The 15,085-nt window shown below is 40.3% G+C and overlaps 3 protein-coding genes across 3 annotated transcripts; all 3 read left to right on the plus strand.

Annotated features, from left to right (window-relative positions):
- The first annotated feature begins 8,211 nt into the window (after positions 1 to 8,211).
- LOC104236233 (uncharacterized) lies at positions 8,212 to 9,474 on the plus strand. Its single transcript, XM_070154243.1, has one exon. The coding sequence runs from the start codon at positions 8,212 to 8,214 to the stop codon at positions 9,472 to 9,474; it is 1,263 nt and encodes a 420-aa protein (XP_070010344.1).
- A 600-nt stretch (positions 9,475 to 10,074) lies between these two features.
- On the plus strand, positions 10,075 to 11,161 carry LOC104236232 (uncharacterized). Its single transcript, XM_009790116.1, has 2 exons — positions 10,075 to 10,632; positions 10,739 to 11,161. Exons 1-2 carry the CDS (start codon positions 10,075 to 10,077, stop codon positions 11,159 to 11,161), a joined length of 981 nt encoding a protein of 326 aa, XP_009788418.1.
- A 934-nt stretch (positions 11,162 to 12,095) lies between these two features.
- Positions 12,096 to 14,494, plus strand: LOC138875417 (uncharacterized). The gene is made up of 3 exons (XM_070154244.1): positions 12,096 to 12,317; positions 12,402 to 13,823; positions 14,030 to 14,494. The coding sequence occupies exons 1-3, from the start codon at positions 12,096 to 12,098 to the stop codon at positions 14,492 to 14,494; spliced, it is 2,109 nt and encodes a 702-aa protein (XP_070010345.1).
- Positions 14,495 to 15,085: the final 591 nt, after the last annotated feature.

Raw genomic sequence — 15,085 nt, forward strand, 5'->3', positions numbered from 1 at the left:
TTATTAAGATGCATAGATGCTAGACAAGCTACGGCTGTCATGTCTAAAGTACATTCGGGAGTTTGCGGACCCCACATGAGCGGATATGTGTTGGCAAAGAAAATTCTCCGAGCTGGTTACTATTGGCTTACCATGGAGAGAGATTGTATCATTTTTGTGCGCAAATGTCATCAATGCCAGATACACGGAGATTTGATTCATTCTCCACCATTCGAGTTGCACACAATGTCGGCACCATGGCCCTTCGTCGCTTGGGGCATGGATATTATTGGACCAATTGAGCCGGCAACATCCAATGGGCACAGGTTCATTCTGGTAGCCATTGATTATTTCACCAAATGGGTTGAGGCCAAAACATTCAAATCGGTGACCAAGAAAGCTGTGGTTGATTTTGTTCACTCAAATATCATATGTCGATTCGGAATCCCAAAGGTGATCATCACAGATAATGGTGCTAATCTTAACAGTAACTTAATGAGAGAGGTATGTCAATAGTTTAAGATTATACATCGCAATTCTACCCCATATCGGCCCAAGGCGAATGGAGCAGTTGAGGCAGCTAACAAAAACATAAAGAAGATACTTCGGAAAATGGTAGAAGGTTCAAGACAATGGCACGAAAAATTACCATTTGCGTTGTTGGGATATCGCACTTCGGTAGGAGCAACTCCTTATTTGTTGGTATATGGCACTAAGGCGGTAATTCCTGCAGAAGTTGAAATTCCTTCCCTTCGGATCGTCGCCGAAGCTAAGATTGATGATGATGAATGGGTCAAAACCCGTTTGGAGCAGTTAAACTTGATTGATGAAAAACGATTGGCAGCAGTATGTCATGGCCAATTATATCAAAGAAGAATAGCAAGAGCATACAACAAAAAGGTGCGTCCCCGAAAGTTTGAAGTAGGTCAACAGGTGCTAAAACGTATTCTTCCACATCAGGTTGAAGCAAAGGGCAAGTTTGCCCCGAATTGGCAAGGACCATTTATTGTGACCAGAGTATTGTCCAACGGTGCATTATGTTTAATAGATATTGAAGGAAAATGCATAGACATGGCTATCAATTCTGATGCAGTAAAGAGATATTATGCATGATTTTTCTTTGGTATAATTATTGAATGTTAGTACTTGGCATTATTTCGAAGATTGGAATGACGAAGGCAATTTATTCTGCTATCTAAACACTGTACCCTTTGTTCCCCCTTTTGAGCCACATTTGTTTCTTTCCTACCCTCTTTTGGAATCAAAAAAAAAAAAATTATTGGAGTGAACTACGTTTGACCTAATTCCTCAAAGAGGATACGTAGGCGCCTCACAGTTCGGTCATAGGGTGCATAATATGCATAATGTGCATAGCATAACATAGTAAAATAAAACATCAAAAGACCGCCAAGCAAGAAACTGGGGCAGGAATTGTGCTGGCAATAAGAAAAATGATTCTAAGAGTTGTAATTTTAAACCCATATCAAATTGTTTTGGCTTTTTGATACCCTTTCATTCCAACCACATCCCAAAAGAGCTTTCGATCAATCTTAGAAAAATGCCGAGTCGAGCAAATGGAGGTGATTCATAACACTCTGGTCCAAACAGGAAAAAGCGATGAAAATGAGAGTCTTATAGGTGAAAACCCTCACGGGCACCATGAGACGACGGAAGCTGAGAGAAAGTAAAATGAGAGAGTCTTATTGGTGAAAACCTACGCAGTCACCATAAGGCGAAAAGGAATTAAGAAATAAACAAATGAGGGAGGTTTGTCGGTGAAAACTCTTTAAGACACTGCAAGTCGAACAAGGTCCGCAAGTTGGCAAAAAGTAAAATTGGGTTGTGGAAATTTTGGAAAGCAAAGTGAAACAATTGAAAAGGAGATTGGTTAAATAGACTGGGCTGATTAATCCAAAACGCATACCCTGATCATTGGTGCCAGTGACTCCAATCAGATAAGTTCCTTATTCCTATCTCCAACAGTCATCCAAATTTGGATTTTTTCTTTTCATTCTTAATTGTCAAAATCGTCATGTTTCGTCACTAATAGTCTTACTCATCTAAAGCTTTTGAGGTAAGTTTCGTTCCAGCAAATAAAAAGGAATGTTAAGGTATACTACCAAGATTCAAAACTGCACAATACGGCCATGATAGGCGGGAGGTAATGGGATGAAAATAAGATATGGGTGTGAGCAAAAGTTGAATCAGAGAAGTGGTTCAGTAATGTCATAAGAGACATATGGTTACGATTGAAAGGGTTTGAAGTGAAGACAACAGTAGGGGATCCTACGGTTAAGGATCAATTATGAGGATAAAACAGTCTTTTCAACCGCTTCAAGGCAGTAAAATAGGACAAAGAGAAACCTCACCCCCAGCAAGAATGCCACAACTAACTACCACGCCCTAAACTAACAAGATTTTCCTTGATTTGAAACAGGGGCAAAAACAATATTTGTTTCAGGAAACACCCGTTGAGGGAAGCAAGTAGGCGTCCACCCGGAGAACAAGGAAGAACAGTTGAAATATTAGCAAGCAGGCGTCCACCTGGAGAACAAGGAAGAACAGTTAAAATATCAGCAAGCAGGCGTCCACCTGGAGAACAAGGAATAACAGTTGAAATATCAGCAAGCAGGCGTCCACCTGGAGAACAAGGAAGAACAGTTGAAATATCAGCAAGCAGGCGTCCACCTGGAGAACAAGGAAGAGCAATGAAGTATCAGCAAGCAAGCGTCCACCTGGAGAACAAGGAAGAACAGTTGAAATATTAGCAAGCAGGCGTCCACCTGGAGAACAAGGAAGAACAGTTGAAATATCAGCAAGCAGGCGTCCACCTGTAGAACAAGAAAGAGCAATGAAGTATCGGCAAGCAGGCGTCCACCTGGAGAACAAGAAAGAACAGTTAAAATATCAGCAAGCAGGCGTCCACCTGGAGAACAAGGAAGAGCAATGAAGTATCAGCAAGCAGGCATCCACCTGGAGAACAAGGAAGAACAATTGAAATATCAGCAAGCAGGCGTCCACCCGGAGAACAAGGAAGAGCAATGGAAATATCAGCAAGCAGGCGTCCACCTGGAGAACAAGGAAGATCAATGGAAACATCAGCAGTCAGGCGTCCACCTGGAGAACAAGGAAGAACAATTGAAGTATCAATAATCAGGCGTCCACCTGGAGAACAAGGGAATATAATTCAAATTTCGAGGTCAGGAGCCCCCCTGAAGAACAAAATGGCGATTTATTTTTGACATTGTTGGTTGAAGTCAGGAGCCCACCCATATAATGGAGGAATACACTTAGAATCAATAAGGCAGAGGAATCCGATCGGAATCCCCACCGGGAAACAACAAAGAATCCAAAGCAGAGGAAGGAAGTACAAGACTCGATGAAAAACAATACAAAAAAGGAAACAAGCAGTTCAAGATCGGTAGTCTGAAGAGAATACAAGACAAATCGGAAGCAAAAGATACCAAAGGAATCACCAAGACATGAAAGCAACAAGAGACACAAGGGCATGACCTAGATAAGATTTTGTAATACCATGGTCTAGTCTAGCTTTTTGTTTTTCTTTAAGAAGGGTGCAATAAGGAGGTCAGCAAGCAGTAAAAGCAGCATGCAACAACAGTAACATTGCAGTCTCATGGTAGTCCCAGCTACCAAAACTTCCCGAACTACATTGACCTGATTCCTTTATAGCCAAGGATATGTAGGAAACCTTTGAAGCAGAGGTTCGGTCAAATCTTTCAAAAAATGCTTCCCACGGAGTATTCAAACAGGCAAAAATCGCTCGTATCCGCTCACTTTATCTTTGCACGAAAACTCTTCGTGTTTCCGGACAAAGAGGGGCAGCTGTGAGCACGTGATTTTTTCCTCATACGAATTACTCCAAAATAACTTCCGAAATTAGGTCTTTTCTTTAATTATGTATTATTTTTAGGAAATATTGTACGGTTTTCCTGTTTGTTTGCATAGGCATATGTGCGTGTGTAATTTTATTAATGATTTAAAAATACAAAAAATAATATAATGTAATATGTGTTGCATGTGCATTTATGATTTAGTTTTTCAATTTAGGAATCAACAGGTTTGTTTTACAAAAAAAGAAAAATCACAAAAAAATACGTAATTTTGTCATTTAAATGTGCCCTTATGTGATTTCATTTTTTCTTTGATTTTGCGTGTTAGTTATTGTAATTATTAATTAATATTTGTAGTTAGATTTTACAATTAATTAGGAATTGTATTTAAATCAGAAAATTAAAGAAGAAAAGGAAAAGAATTCAAAAAAATGAAGAAAGAATCGGATTGGGCCAGTTTTAGGCCCAAAGAGTGCAACTTCCTACCCAGCCCATACCCGTCCCAAATCCAGTCCACCTGTATCTAAATTAAACGACGTCGTTTCATCATGCTCAATCTGGTTCTTTGATTTCACTTGATCAACGCTCCAGATCAATTCTTCCACACCCGACCCGTGCCCGTCCAAAACTTATTCGGTCTTGAGAATAAACAAAACGACGTCGTTCCACTTACTCGATTAATCCAGACCATTGATCTTATCAGATCGAACGGTCTGGATCCAACCCTCACGTGCATATATAAAGGGTCCAAACTAACCCTTCCCCCCAAACCAGGCCCTCATCCTCTCATTTCTCATCAAACCTCGTCTCTTTCAAAGACGAGGAACCCTAATAGCCGCCACCCCGTTCCCTCGCCGTAAACCCGGAGGTGTCGGCTCCAATGGCCGTGAAATTCACACCACTAGAGCACCTAACCGCCCTCTCCACGAATCCCTTAACCATTTTGCTCGAATCAGGCCGAAGCTCCTCGAATCTTCAATCGAAGATTCGAGCAAAACCTAACCCTACGCTAACTCACCCCAAACTCACACCTAATATCCGCTAGGTTTCCCCCATAACATAAAAGATCTTGGTTCTGTTCGAATATGTCTAGAAATGCTCGAATTTTAGATCGAAAAATCAGGAACCCTAAAAAATCCAAGCCATGGAATCTGTCCAAATTAAATAATAGATTGAGGTCTAATAGACCTTAACCGAGGTATTCTCAATTGAGGATACTTCGATTAAAGTTTGTTCGACCTCAGAATGTCCCAATTCAAGTTCGAGCCTGGGTCGGAATATTTCTGAGGTTATTTCCTTTTTCTTTTATTCTATATGTATGATTTTTGTTTATCTATGTATCTGTTTAGTGAACTTCTATTAGTTTTCCATCTTCTATCAGTTAATTCTGCTCATCTTCAATGGACCTTTTATTTTGTCCAATTCTTTCACTTGTTATGTTTTCTATAATTGTTATATGTTATAATTTGAAGAATCGATCAAATAAGTTTGTCAATTGGTCTGGGACGTTTGGATATTAAGATTAGCCTGATAATAAGTCTAAATTAGGGTCCATTCCTGTCTGATTTCCCTCTTCATTCGTTCATGTTCTGAAGTTGTACTGAAAGGAGTTAATTGCTATATGTTGAACTTAGAATTGAGCCTGTTGGTACATTCAGTTCCTTGAACTGAAGTTATTGGTCATTGATTATCCTGGATCGTTATTCTTATGTTAATACCATTTGATCTGATTTAAATCCATCTTGGTTTGAATGGTCATTTGAGTTTCAAATTGAATTGGTTCTAGCTGTTGTAGTTAAATTCAGTTAGTGGTTGGATTTGAATAGATTGGAGAGGTTCAATGCAGGTTGAAAGGTAGTGGGTAGGGCAGTAATTTCGTAACTTTCAGGGCAGTAATAGTAAGGGAATTTCAGGGGTGTTTGGGGAATAAAACAGTTAGTATGATACTTTATTGTTAGTGCTTTATCAATGGGGTATTAATTAATCCTAATGGCGAACCAAAGGAAGTGGAGGGGCTGAAATTAAGGGAAAGTTTTCCTTAGTGACTGATTAATTAGAAAAAGCAGGTTTAGTGTTATTTGAGTGGAAAAAAAATGATTTGAAACGAAAAAGGGGGGTCCGGGCAGTAGGCTGGGAGAAAGGGAGTCAATTGTATAAAGAGGGGGTGTTGGGACTGATTTCAGGGACAGAGAACACACACAGAAAGAGAGAGGACAGAAAGAAAAAACAGACAGAGAACACACACAGAAAGAGAGAGGACAGAAAGAAAAAACAGACAGAGAAAAAAGAGAGATTAGAGAGAATTTGGGACTGATTTTGGAAAAACAGCAAGAAGAATAGAAAAAGAAAGAGAGAAAAAATCAGAAGAAAAAAAATAACCTTACATTATAAGTTAGAGTGTTAAGGTTGAATTTCGAGATTAAGAGTTTCAGGTTACATTTCCCGAGTTTTAAAAATCAGAAATACTGTTTCCTCGCATCTGTCCGGACTTGTTTGGTGATACTGTTTGATTGAACCAGAAATCTTAAAATTTCTGCTACTGTTCGTCTGGTTTTCGCGGGTTCTGTTGGTTTTGTTCAAATCTGCTGAATTGTTTGGCATTTTATTTCTGCTGTTGGGCTTCTTTTGCTGCTACTGCTGAATACTACCTCTTTTACGCTCATTTCTAGGTATATATTTAGACTCATGACACTGCAAAGTTTCAATATTATAGAGAAATGAAATCTGGAATTTCAAATATGTCTGCTATTCATTTGAAGGCATTAGTTGAGTTTCAATTTTTTAGTTAACTATTAGCTTGCGCTTGACATGAGAACTATTAGTTAATCATCCTCTTTTGAAGTTAGTATAAGCTTTGCAATAATTCTATTTATTTCAGAATCTCATTAAGTATAGTTATATTCGAATTGTCGAGACAGGGGACTTGGTAGAAAGTTGACTATTCTTTAAACTTTGTATTTAGACCATGTTAACTAAGCGCTTGGTAACATGAAAATATCGGGGAACCACGCTGGTAAACTTCGTCAAGTCTGATATTGTTTAATTCTAGTTGACATAAATATTCTCGTTTATACAAAATAGGGCCTAATAATGCGGATAACTATAAGTGAGAGGTGAATCGATATAATTCGTTACGATTAAGATATTGAAATATTCTGGATGGTTCAAATGTGTATTTACGTTACATGTAATGTCATTTTATTAAATCAATTTGTAGATTAGTTCTCTTTCTTAACAACAAATGACCCATTTATTTTAGGAATGCGATTAACTCATTTCTTAAAAAATAGTATATAAAAATAATGTCAATGATTTTTACAAAGTATAGATTTAGTATTTGTAAATAGCTTGCATAAGCCGAGATAAAAATTGGTTTGATTTTATCTATCCCAAACTCAATCATCGTAAGCAAATTAACCAAATAATTAGAAATTTGGACTAAAAATAAGTTGTGTAGAAGAAGGTCGGATTATGAATACTAATTGCAGCATTTTAGTCAAAGATATACAAAGTAGAGTTCGCTCCGAGTAGAATAATGAAAATTCTTCGAAAACTACTGGTTTGCTTATCAATTATTTTTTTTTCTAGTTTTACACGTAATTCGCTTTGGCAAGTTTTTAAACATATACACTTAGTCTTAAGCCTAGGAAAATAATAAATAACTTGTGCATATAATTATCAAGCTCTAGGGCAGATAAACAGATTACGGATACTGTATTCACGATAAAATGGTAATTTTAGCTGCACATTATTTATTTATTTTTCATTTCATTAACTCTTCCAATTTGAATAGTTTTGAGGTATATAATTCACACGTTTAAAATATAACCTATGGTCAACGCCTAATAAATCTGATTTTTCAAGAAATCTCGAGGCATCCCATTCGGTGATTTCCCATGGCTTTCATATTTAAAATAGATGGACATAATAAACATTTGTAGAAAATTTAAATTGCCATTAAGAATATTTTGTGTAATTGGGGGACATGTTCGCGTGACATGATTACATTTCTAAAGACAATTCGGAGTATGCGTTCGCGCAACTTTGAGCAAACTTTCTTAATAAAAGGGGTTTTTCGGAGGTTATTAAATTATTTATTTCATATAACCCGAGATGTGCAGTTCACCATTTAATCATACAAGAGTGACGAATGTTCGTAATTTTATTTTAAGCACGCGCAATTTCGGCCATAAATTCATTTTTTTTATATAATAAAAAAAATATAAAAATACTATCAATCTTATTGTGTACACGTATGCGTGACACGATTCTTTACATTTATATAAAAAAAATACGAATATACGTATGCGTGATTCGTTTCAAGATAGGTCTATAATTGTAAACAATCTAACCAAAAGAGGTAACAAAATCATGCAACATCATGGCAATAACTACTAGAAGTGGGAAGGTTTTACAAGGTGACATTGAGCAAGAGGTTGTTGGGAAAGAAGCCGAACAAGAAGTTGAAACAGAAGAGCAAGGGTTTGTTGAAGTTGAAAGGGTGCCGGAAAAAGAGAAGGTGCAAGAAGTGAACCAAGAAGGGGTGAAGGAAAATGAGAAGGAGACATCAAAAGCTCCACCTCCTATTCCTAGACCTCCTCCGCCTTTTCCTCAAAGACTTATTAGAAGGGTTGATGATAGAAAGCTTGAGAAATTCTATGATATTCTAAAGCAACTGTCGGTGAACATTCCATTCTTGGAGGCTTTTCAAGAAATGCCGGGGTTTTCCAAATATTTGAAGGATTTGATCACCAAAAAGAGGACCACAAAGAATGAGGTGTTAAACATGACTCACCGGGTTAGCTATATTATTGCCACAAGCCCTGTCCAAAAGAAAGAGGACCCGGGAGCATTTACTATTCCATGCACTATCGGGGAGCGTGACTTTGAAAAAGCCCTTTGTGACAATGGGGCTAGCATCAACTTGATTCCACTTGCCATCTACAAGCAAGCGGGATTAGGGACGCCGAAGCCAACAAGCATGAGGTTACAAATGGCCGATCGGTCTATTAAGAGACCGGTGGGAATTGTTGATGCTGTGATTGTGAAAGTAGGAAAATTCCATTTGCCCGCCGACTTTGTAATTCTTGACTGTGCTGTTGGTAAAGAAATCCCTATCATCTTGGGGAGACCATTCCTAGCCACAGGAAGAGCACTCATAGATTCAGAGCGAAATGAAATTAAGTTCCGGGTGAATGATGAAGAAGTCACATTTCAAGAGAGCAAGGGTATGAAATTACCCCATGAGTATGAGAGAATTTCAGTGATAGATGTGGTTGATGAGGTTGAAGATGCCGTCGAATTGAAAATGGAAGAACAATGCCTTGGTGAGGCATTGGCGGCTATCTTGGTAAACTTTGATAGTGAGGACATGGATGGGTACATAGAGTCGGTAAATGCATTGGAGGGTCTTGGATCCTATACTTACACTCCGGCAAAGCTTTCTCTTGACTTGGAGAATAGGGCAACACCTCCCACCAAGCCATCAATTATTGATCCACCACAACAAGAGCTCAAGCCTTTCCCGCCGCACTTAAGGTATAAATTTCTTGGCTCTAATGATACTTTACCCGTAATCGTTTCGTCTTTACTAAATGATGTGCAGGTAAACCAATTGTTGGAAGTCTTCAAAGAACATAGGTAAGTCATTGGATGGACCATTGCGGACATTCGTGGAATCCCCGCGGGAATTTGTGAACATAAAATCCAATTGGAGAGCGAAACAAAGCCAAGTGTGGAACATCAAAGGCGGTTGAACCCGTCAATGCAAGAGGTAGTAAAGAAGGAGATTATCAAGTGGTTGGATGCCGGGGTAGTTTACCCCATTGCTGACAGTTCGTGGGTGAGCCCAGTACAATGTGTGCCAAAAAAGGGTGGCATGACCGTGATCGAAAATGAGAAAAATGAGCTTATTCCAACGCGAATTGTGACCGGATGGCGAGTTTGTATGGTCTATCACCCTTAAGGAAGGTATCAAAGGCAACCCTACCATGGTCAAGGGAAACAAAGCTAGTGGAGGCCAAACCCGCAAGGGCAAGGCAACCAACAATGGAGAAATGATCAAGGTAACTCGCATCAAGGAAATTTGAACAACAACAACAACTTTGCAAACCGGAGCTCCAACCCGTATGTTCTCCCAAAAGGTCATTATGCAAATCAAGGGTCGTCAAGTGAGTCAAAGTTAGAAAGCATGCTTGAAAGAGTATTTCAAAACCAAGAAAAGTCAGACGTGTCCATGAGAAACATGACCGAAGTTGTTGGCTCTCACACCGCATCTATCCAAAAGTTAGAGATGCAAATGAGAGACCTTTCAAGAGAGCAAAACCCAAAGCAAAAAGGACAACTTCCTAGTGATACCATTGCGAACCGGAAGAGTGGTGGAAGTGGATCAACTTCTCACGTCATGACAATAACTACTAGAAGTGGGAAGGTTTTACAATGTGACATTGAGCAAGAGGTTGTTGGGGAAGAAGCCGAACAAGAATTTGAAGTAGAAGAGCAAGGGGTTGTTGAAGTTAAAAGGGTGCCGAAAAAAGAGAAGGTGCAAGAAGTGAACCAAGAAGGGGTGAAGGAAAATGAGAAGGAGACATCAAAAGCTCCACCTCCTATTCCTAGACCTCCTCCGCGTTTTCCTCAAAGACTTATTAGAAGGGTTGATGATGGCAAGCTTGAGAAATTCTATGATATTCTAAAGCAATTGTCAGTGAACATTCCATTCTTGGAGGATTTTCAAGAAATGTCGGGGTTTGCCAAATATTTGAAGGATTTGATCACCAAAAAGAGGACCACAAAAAATGAGGTGGTACACATGACTCATGACTCACCGGGTTAGCTCTATTATTGCCACAAGCCCTGTCCAAAAGAAAGAGAACTCGTGAGCATTTACTATTCCATGCACTATCGGGTAGAGTAACCTTGCAAAAGCCCTTTGTGACAATGGGTCTAGTATCAACTTGATGCCACTTGCCATCTACAAGCAAGCGGGATTAGGGATGCCGAGGCCAACAAGCATAAGGTTACAAATGGCCGATCGATCTATTAAGCGACCGGTAGGAATTGTTGATGATGTGATTGTGAAAGTAGGAAAATTCCATTTGCCCGCCGACTTTGTAATTCTTGACTGTGTTGTTGATAAAGAGATCCCTATCATCTTGGGGAGACCATTCCTAGACACGGGAAGAGCACTCACGGATTCGGAGCGAAATGAAATTAAGCTCCGGGTGAATGATGAAGAAGTCACATTTCAAGCGAGCAAGGGTATGAAATTACCCCATGAGTCTGAGAGCATTTCAGTGATAGATGTGGTTGATGAGGTTGAAGATGTCGTCTAATTGAAAATGGAAAAACAATGCCTTGGTGAGGCATTGGCGGCTATCTTGGTAAACTTTGATGGTGAGGACATGGATGGGTACATGGAGTCGGTAAATGCATTAGAGGGTCTTGGATCCTATACTTACACTCCGGCAAAGCTTTCTCTTGACTTGGAGAATAGGGCCACACCTCCCACCAAACCATCAATCATTGAGCCACCACAACTACAGCTCAAGCCTCTCCCGCCGCACTTAAGGTATAAATTTTTTTGCTCTAATGATACTTTACCCGTAATCGTTTCGTCTTTGCTAATTGATGTGCATGTAAACCAATTGTTGGAAGTCTTGAAAGAACATAGGCAAGCCATTGTATGGACCATTGGGGACATTCGTGGAATCCCCGCGGGAATTTGTGAACATAAAATCCAATTGGAGAGCGAAACAAAGCCAAGTGTGGAACATCAAAGGCGGTTGAACCCATCAATGCAAGAGGTAGTAAAGAAGGAGATTATCAAGTGGTTGGATGCCGGAGTAGTTTATCCCATTGCTGACAGTTCGTGGGTGAGCCCAGTACAGTATGTGCCAAAAAAGGGTGGCATGACCGTGATCGAAAATGAGAAGAATGAGCTCATTCCAACGCGAATTGTGACCGGATGGCAAGTTTGTATGGACTATAACCCTCAAGGAGGGTATCAAAGGCAACCCTACCATGGTCAAGGGCAACAAAGCCAGTGAAGGCCAAACCCGAAAGGGCAAGGCAACCAACAATGGAGATATGATCAAGGTAACTCGCATCAAGGAAATTGGAACAACAACAACAACTTTGCAAACCGGAGCTCCAGCTCGTATGTTCCCTCAAAATGTCATTATGCAAATCAAGGGTCGTCAAGTGAGTCAAAGTTAGAAAGCATGCTTGAAAGAGTATTGCAAAACCAAGAAAAGTTTTGACGCGTCCATGAGAAACATGACCGAAGTTGTTGGCTCTCACACCGCATCTATCCAAAAGTTAGAGATGCAAATGAGAGACTTTTCAAGAGAGCAAAACACAAAGCAAAAAGGACAACTTCCTAGTGATACCATTGCGAACCCGAAGAGTGGTGGAAGTGGCTTAACTTCTCACGTCATGGCAATAACTACTAGAAGTGGGAAGGCTTTACAAGGTGACATTGAGCAAGAGGTTGTTGGGGAAGAAGTCGAACAAGAAGTTGAAACATAAGAGCAAGAGGTTGTTGAAGTTGAAAGGGTTCCGGAAAAAGAGAAGGTGCAAGAAGTGAACCAAGAAAGGGTGAAGGAAAAGGAGAAGGAGAAATCAAAAGCTCTACCTCCTATTCCTAGACCTCCTCCGCGTTTTCCTCAAAGACTTATTAGAAGGGTTGATGATAGCAAGCTTGAGAAATTCTATGATATTCTAAAGCAATTGTCGGTGAACATTCCATTCTTGGAGGCTTTTCAAGAAATGTCGGGGTTTGCCAAATATTTGAAGGATTTGATCACCAAAAAGAGGACCACAAAGAATGAGGTGGTAAACATGACTCACCAGGTTAGCTCTATTATTACCACAAGCTCTGTCCAAAAGAAAGAGGACCCGGGAGCATTTACTATTCCATGCACTATCGGGGAGCGTGACTTTGCAAAAGCCCTTTGTGACAATGGGGCTAGCATCAACTTGATGCCACTTGCCATCTACAAGCAAGCGGGATTAGGGATGCCGAGGCCAACAAGCATGAGGTTACAAATGGCCGATCGATCTATTAAGCGACCGGTAGGAATTGTTGATAATGTGATTGTGAAAGTAGGAAAATTCCATTTGCCCGCCGACTTTGTAATTCTTGACTGTGTTGTTGATAAAGAGATCCCTATCATCTTGGGGAGACCATTCCTACACACGGGAAGAGCACTCATGTATTCGGAGCAAAATGAAATTATGTTCCAGGTGAATGATGAAGAAGTCACATTTCAAGAGAGCAAGGGTATGAAATTACCCCATGAGTATGAGAGCATTTCAGTGATAGATATGGTTGATGAGGTTGAAGATGCCGTCGAATTGAAAATGGAAGAACAATGCCTTGGTGAGGCATTGACGACTATCTTGATAAACTTTGATGGTGAGGACATGGATGGGTACATGGAGTCGATAAATGCATTGGAGGATCTTGGATCTTATACTTACACTCCGGCAAAGCTTTCTCTTGACTTGGAGAATATGGACACATCTCCCGCCAGGCTATCAATCATTGATCTACCACAACTAGAGCTCAATCCTCTCCCGCCGCACTTAAGGTATAAATTTCTTGGCTCTAATGATACTTTACCCGTAATCGTTTCATCTTTGCTAAATGATGTGCAGGTAAACCAATTGTTTGAAGTCTTGAAAGAACATAGGCAAGCCATTGGATGGACCATTGCAAACATTCGTGGAATCCCCGCGGTAATTTGTGAACATAAAATCCAATTGGAGAGCGAAACAAAGACAAGTGTGGAACATCAAAGGCGGTTGAACCCGTCAATGCAAGAGGTAGTAAAGAAGGATATTATCAAGTGGTTGGATGTCGGGGTAGTTTACCCCATTGCCGACAGTTCGTCGGTGAGCCCAATACAATGTGTGCCAAAAAATGGTGGCATGACTGTGATCGAAAATGAGAAGAATGAACTCATTCCAATGCGAATTGTGACTGGATGGCGAGTTTGTATGGACTATCGGAAACTTAATAGTGCTACTTGCTAGGACCACTTGCCTATGTCTTTTATTGATCAAATGCTTGATCGGCTAGCGGGGAGGTCATTTTATTGTTTCCTTGATGGTTACTCCGGCTACAATCAAATCAACATCTCTTTGGAAGATCAAGAGTAAACTACGTTCACTTGCCCATATGGCACTTTTGCTTTTAGTCGGATGCCATTTGGCTTGTGCAATGCTCCGGCCACTTTCCAAAGGTGTATGATGTCCATCTCTCCGACATGGTTGAGGACTTTCTTGAAGTCTTCATGGTTCATTTCTCGGTGGTTGGTGATTCGTTTGAGCACTTTCTTAACAATCTTAGACAAGTGCTTAAGCGATGCAAAGAGACCAACCTTGTGCTAAATTGGGAGAAGTGTCACTTCATGGTTGACGAAGGCATTGTGCTTGGGCACAAAATTTCAAAGCATGGTGTTGAAGTCGACCAGGCAAAGATAGAGATTATTTCTAAGCTTCCTCCACCGACCTCCGTGAAAGGTGTTAGAAGTTTTCTAGGGCATGCCGGGTTTTACAGGCGCTTCATCAAGGACTTCTCCAAAATTGCTAACCCCATGTGCAAACTCCTCGAAAAGGATGCCAAGTTTGTGTTTGATGAGAACTGTCTTAAAGCTTTTTAGGAGTTAAAGCAAAGGCTCACCACATCACCCATTATTGTCACGCCCGATTGGTCACTTCCTTTCGAGCTCATGTGTGACGCCAGTGGTGTAGCCATTGGAGAAATGCTTGGCCAACGTCACAACAAAGTTCTCCACCCGGTGTACTATGCAAGTAAAACTCTCAATGGGGAACAAATGAACTACACGGTAACTGAGCAAGAGCTTCTTGCTATTGTGTATGCTTTTGAAAAATTCCGGGCTTATTTGTTGGGGTCCAAGGTGGTGGTATACACTGATCATGCGGCTCTTCGATATCTCATGGCAAAGAAGGATGCAAAGCCTCGATTAATTCGATGGGTCTTGTTGTTGCAAGAATTTGACTTCGAAGTCAAAGATCGCAAGGGAACTCAAAATCAAGTGGCAGATCATTTGTCGAGGCTTGAGGAAGCAGGGAGACCACAGAGAGATCTTGAAATCAACGATGCATTCCCTGATGAGTACATATTGGCATTATCTAGCACTTTTGCTCCTTGGTATGCCGATATTGCTAACTACTTGGTTAGTGACCTTATCCCGTACGGATTGGAATCTTATCAAAGAAAGAAGTTTTTG

Source organism: Nicotiana sylvestris, chromosome 8 (assembly GCF_000393655.2).
Source record: "Nicotiana sylvestris chromosome 8, ASM39365v2, whole genome shotgun sequence".
Classification (NCBI taxonomy): domain Eukaryota; kingdom Viridiplantae; phylum Streptophyta; class Magnoliopsida; order Solanales; family Solanaceae; genus Nicotiana; species Nicotiana sylvestris.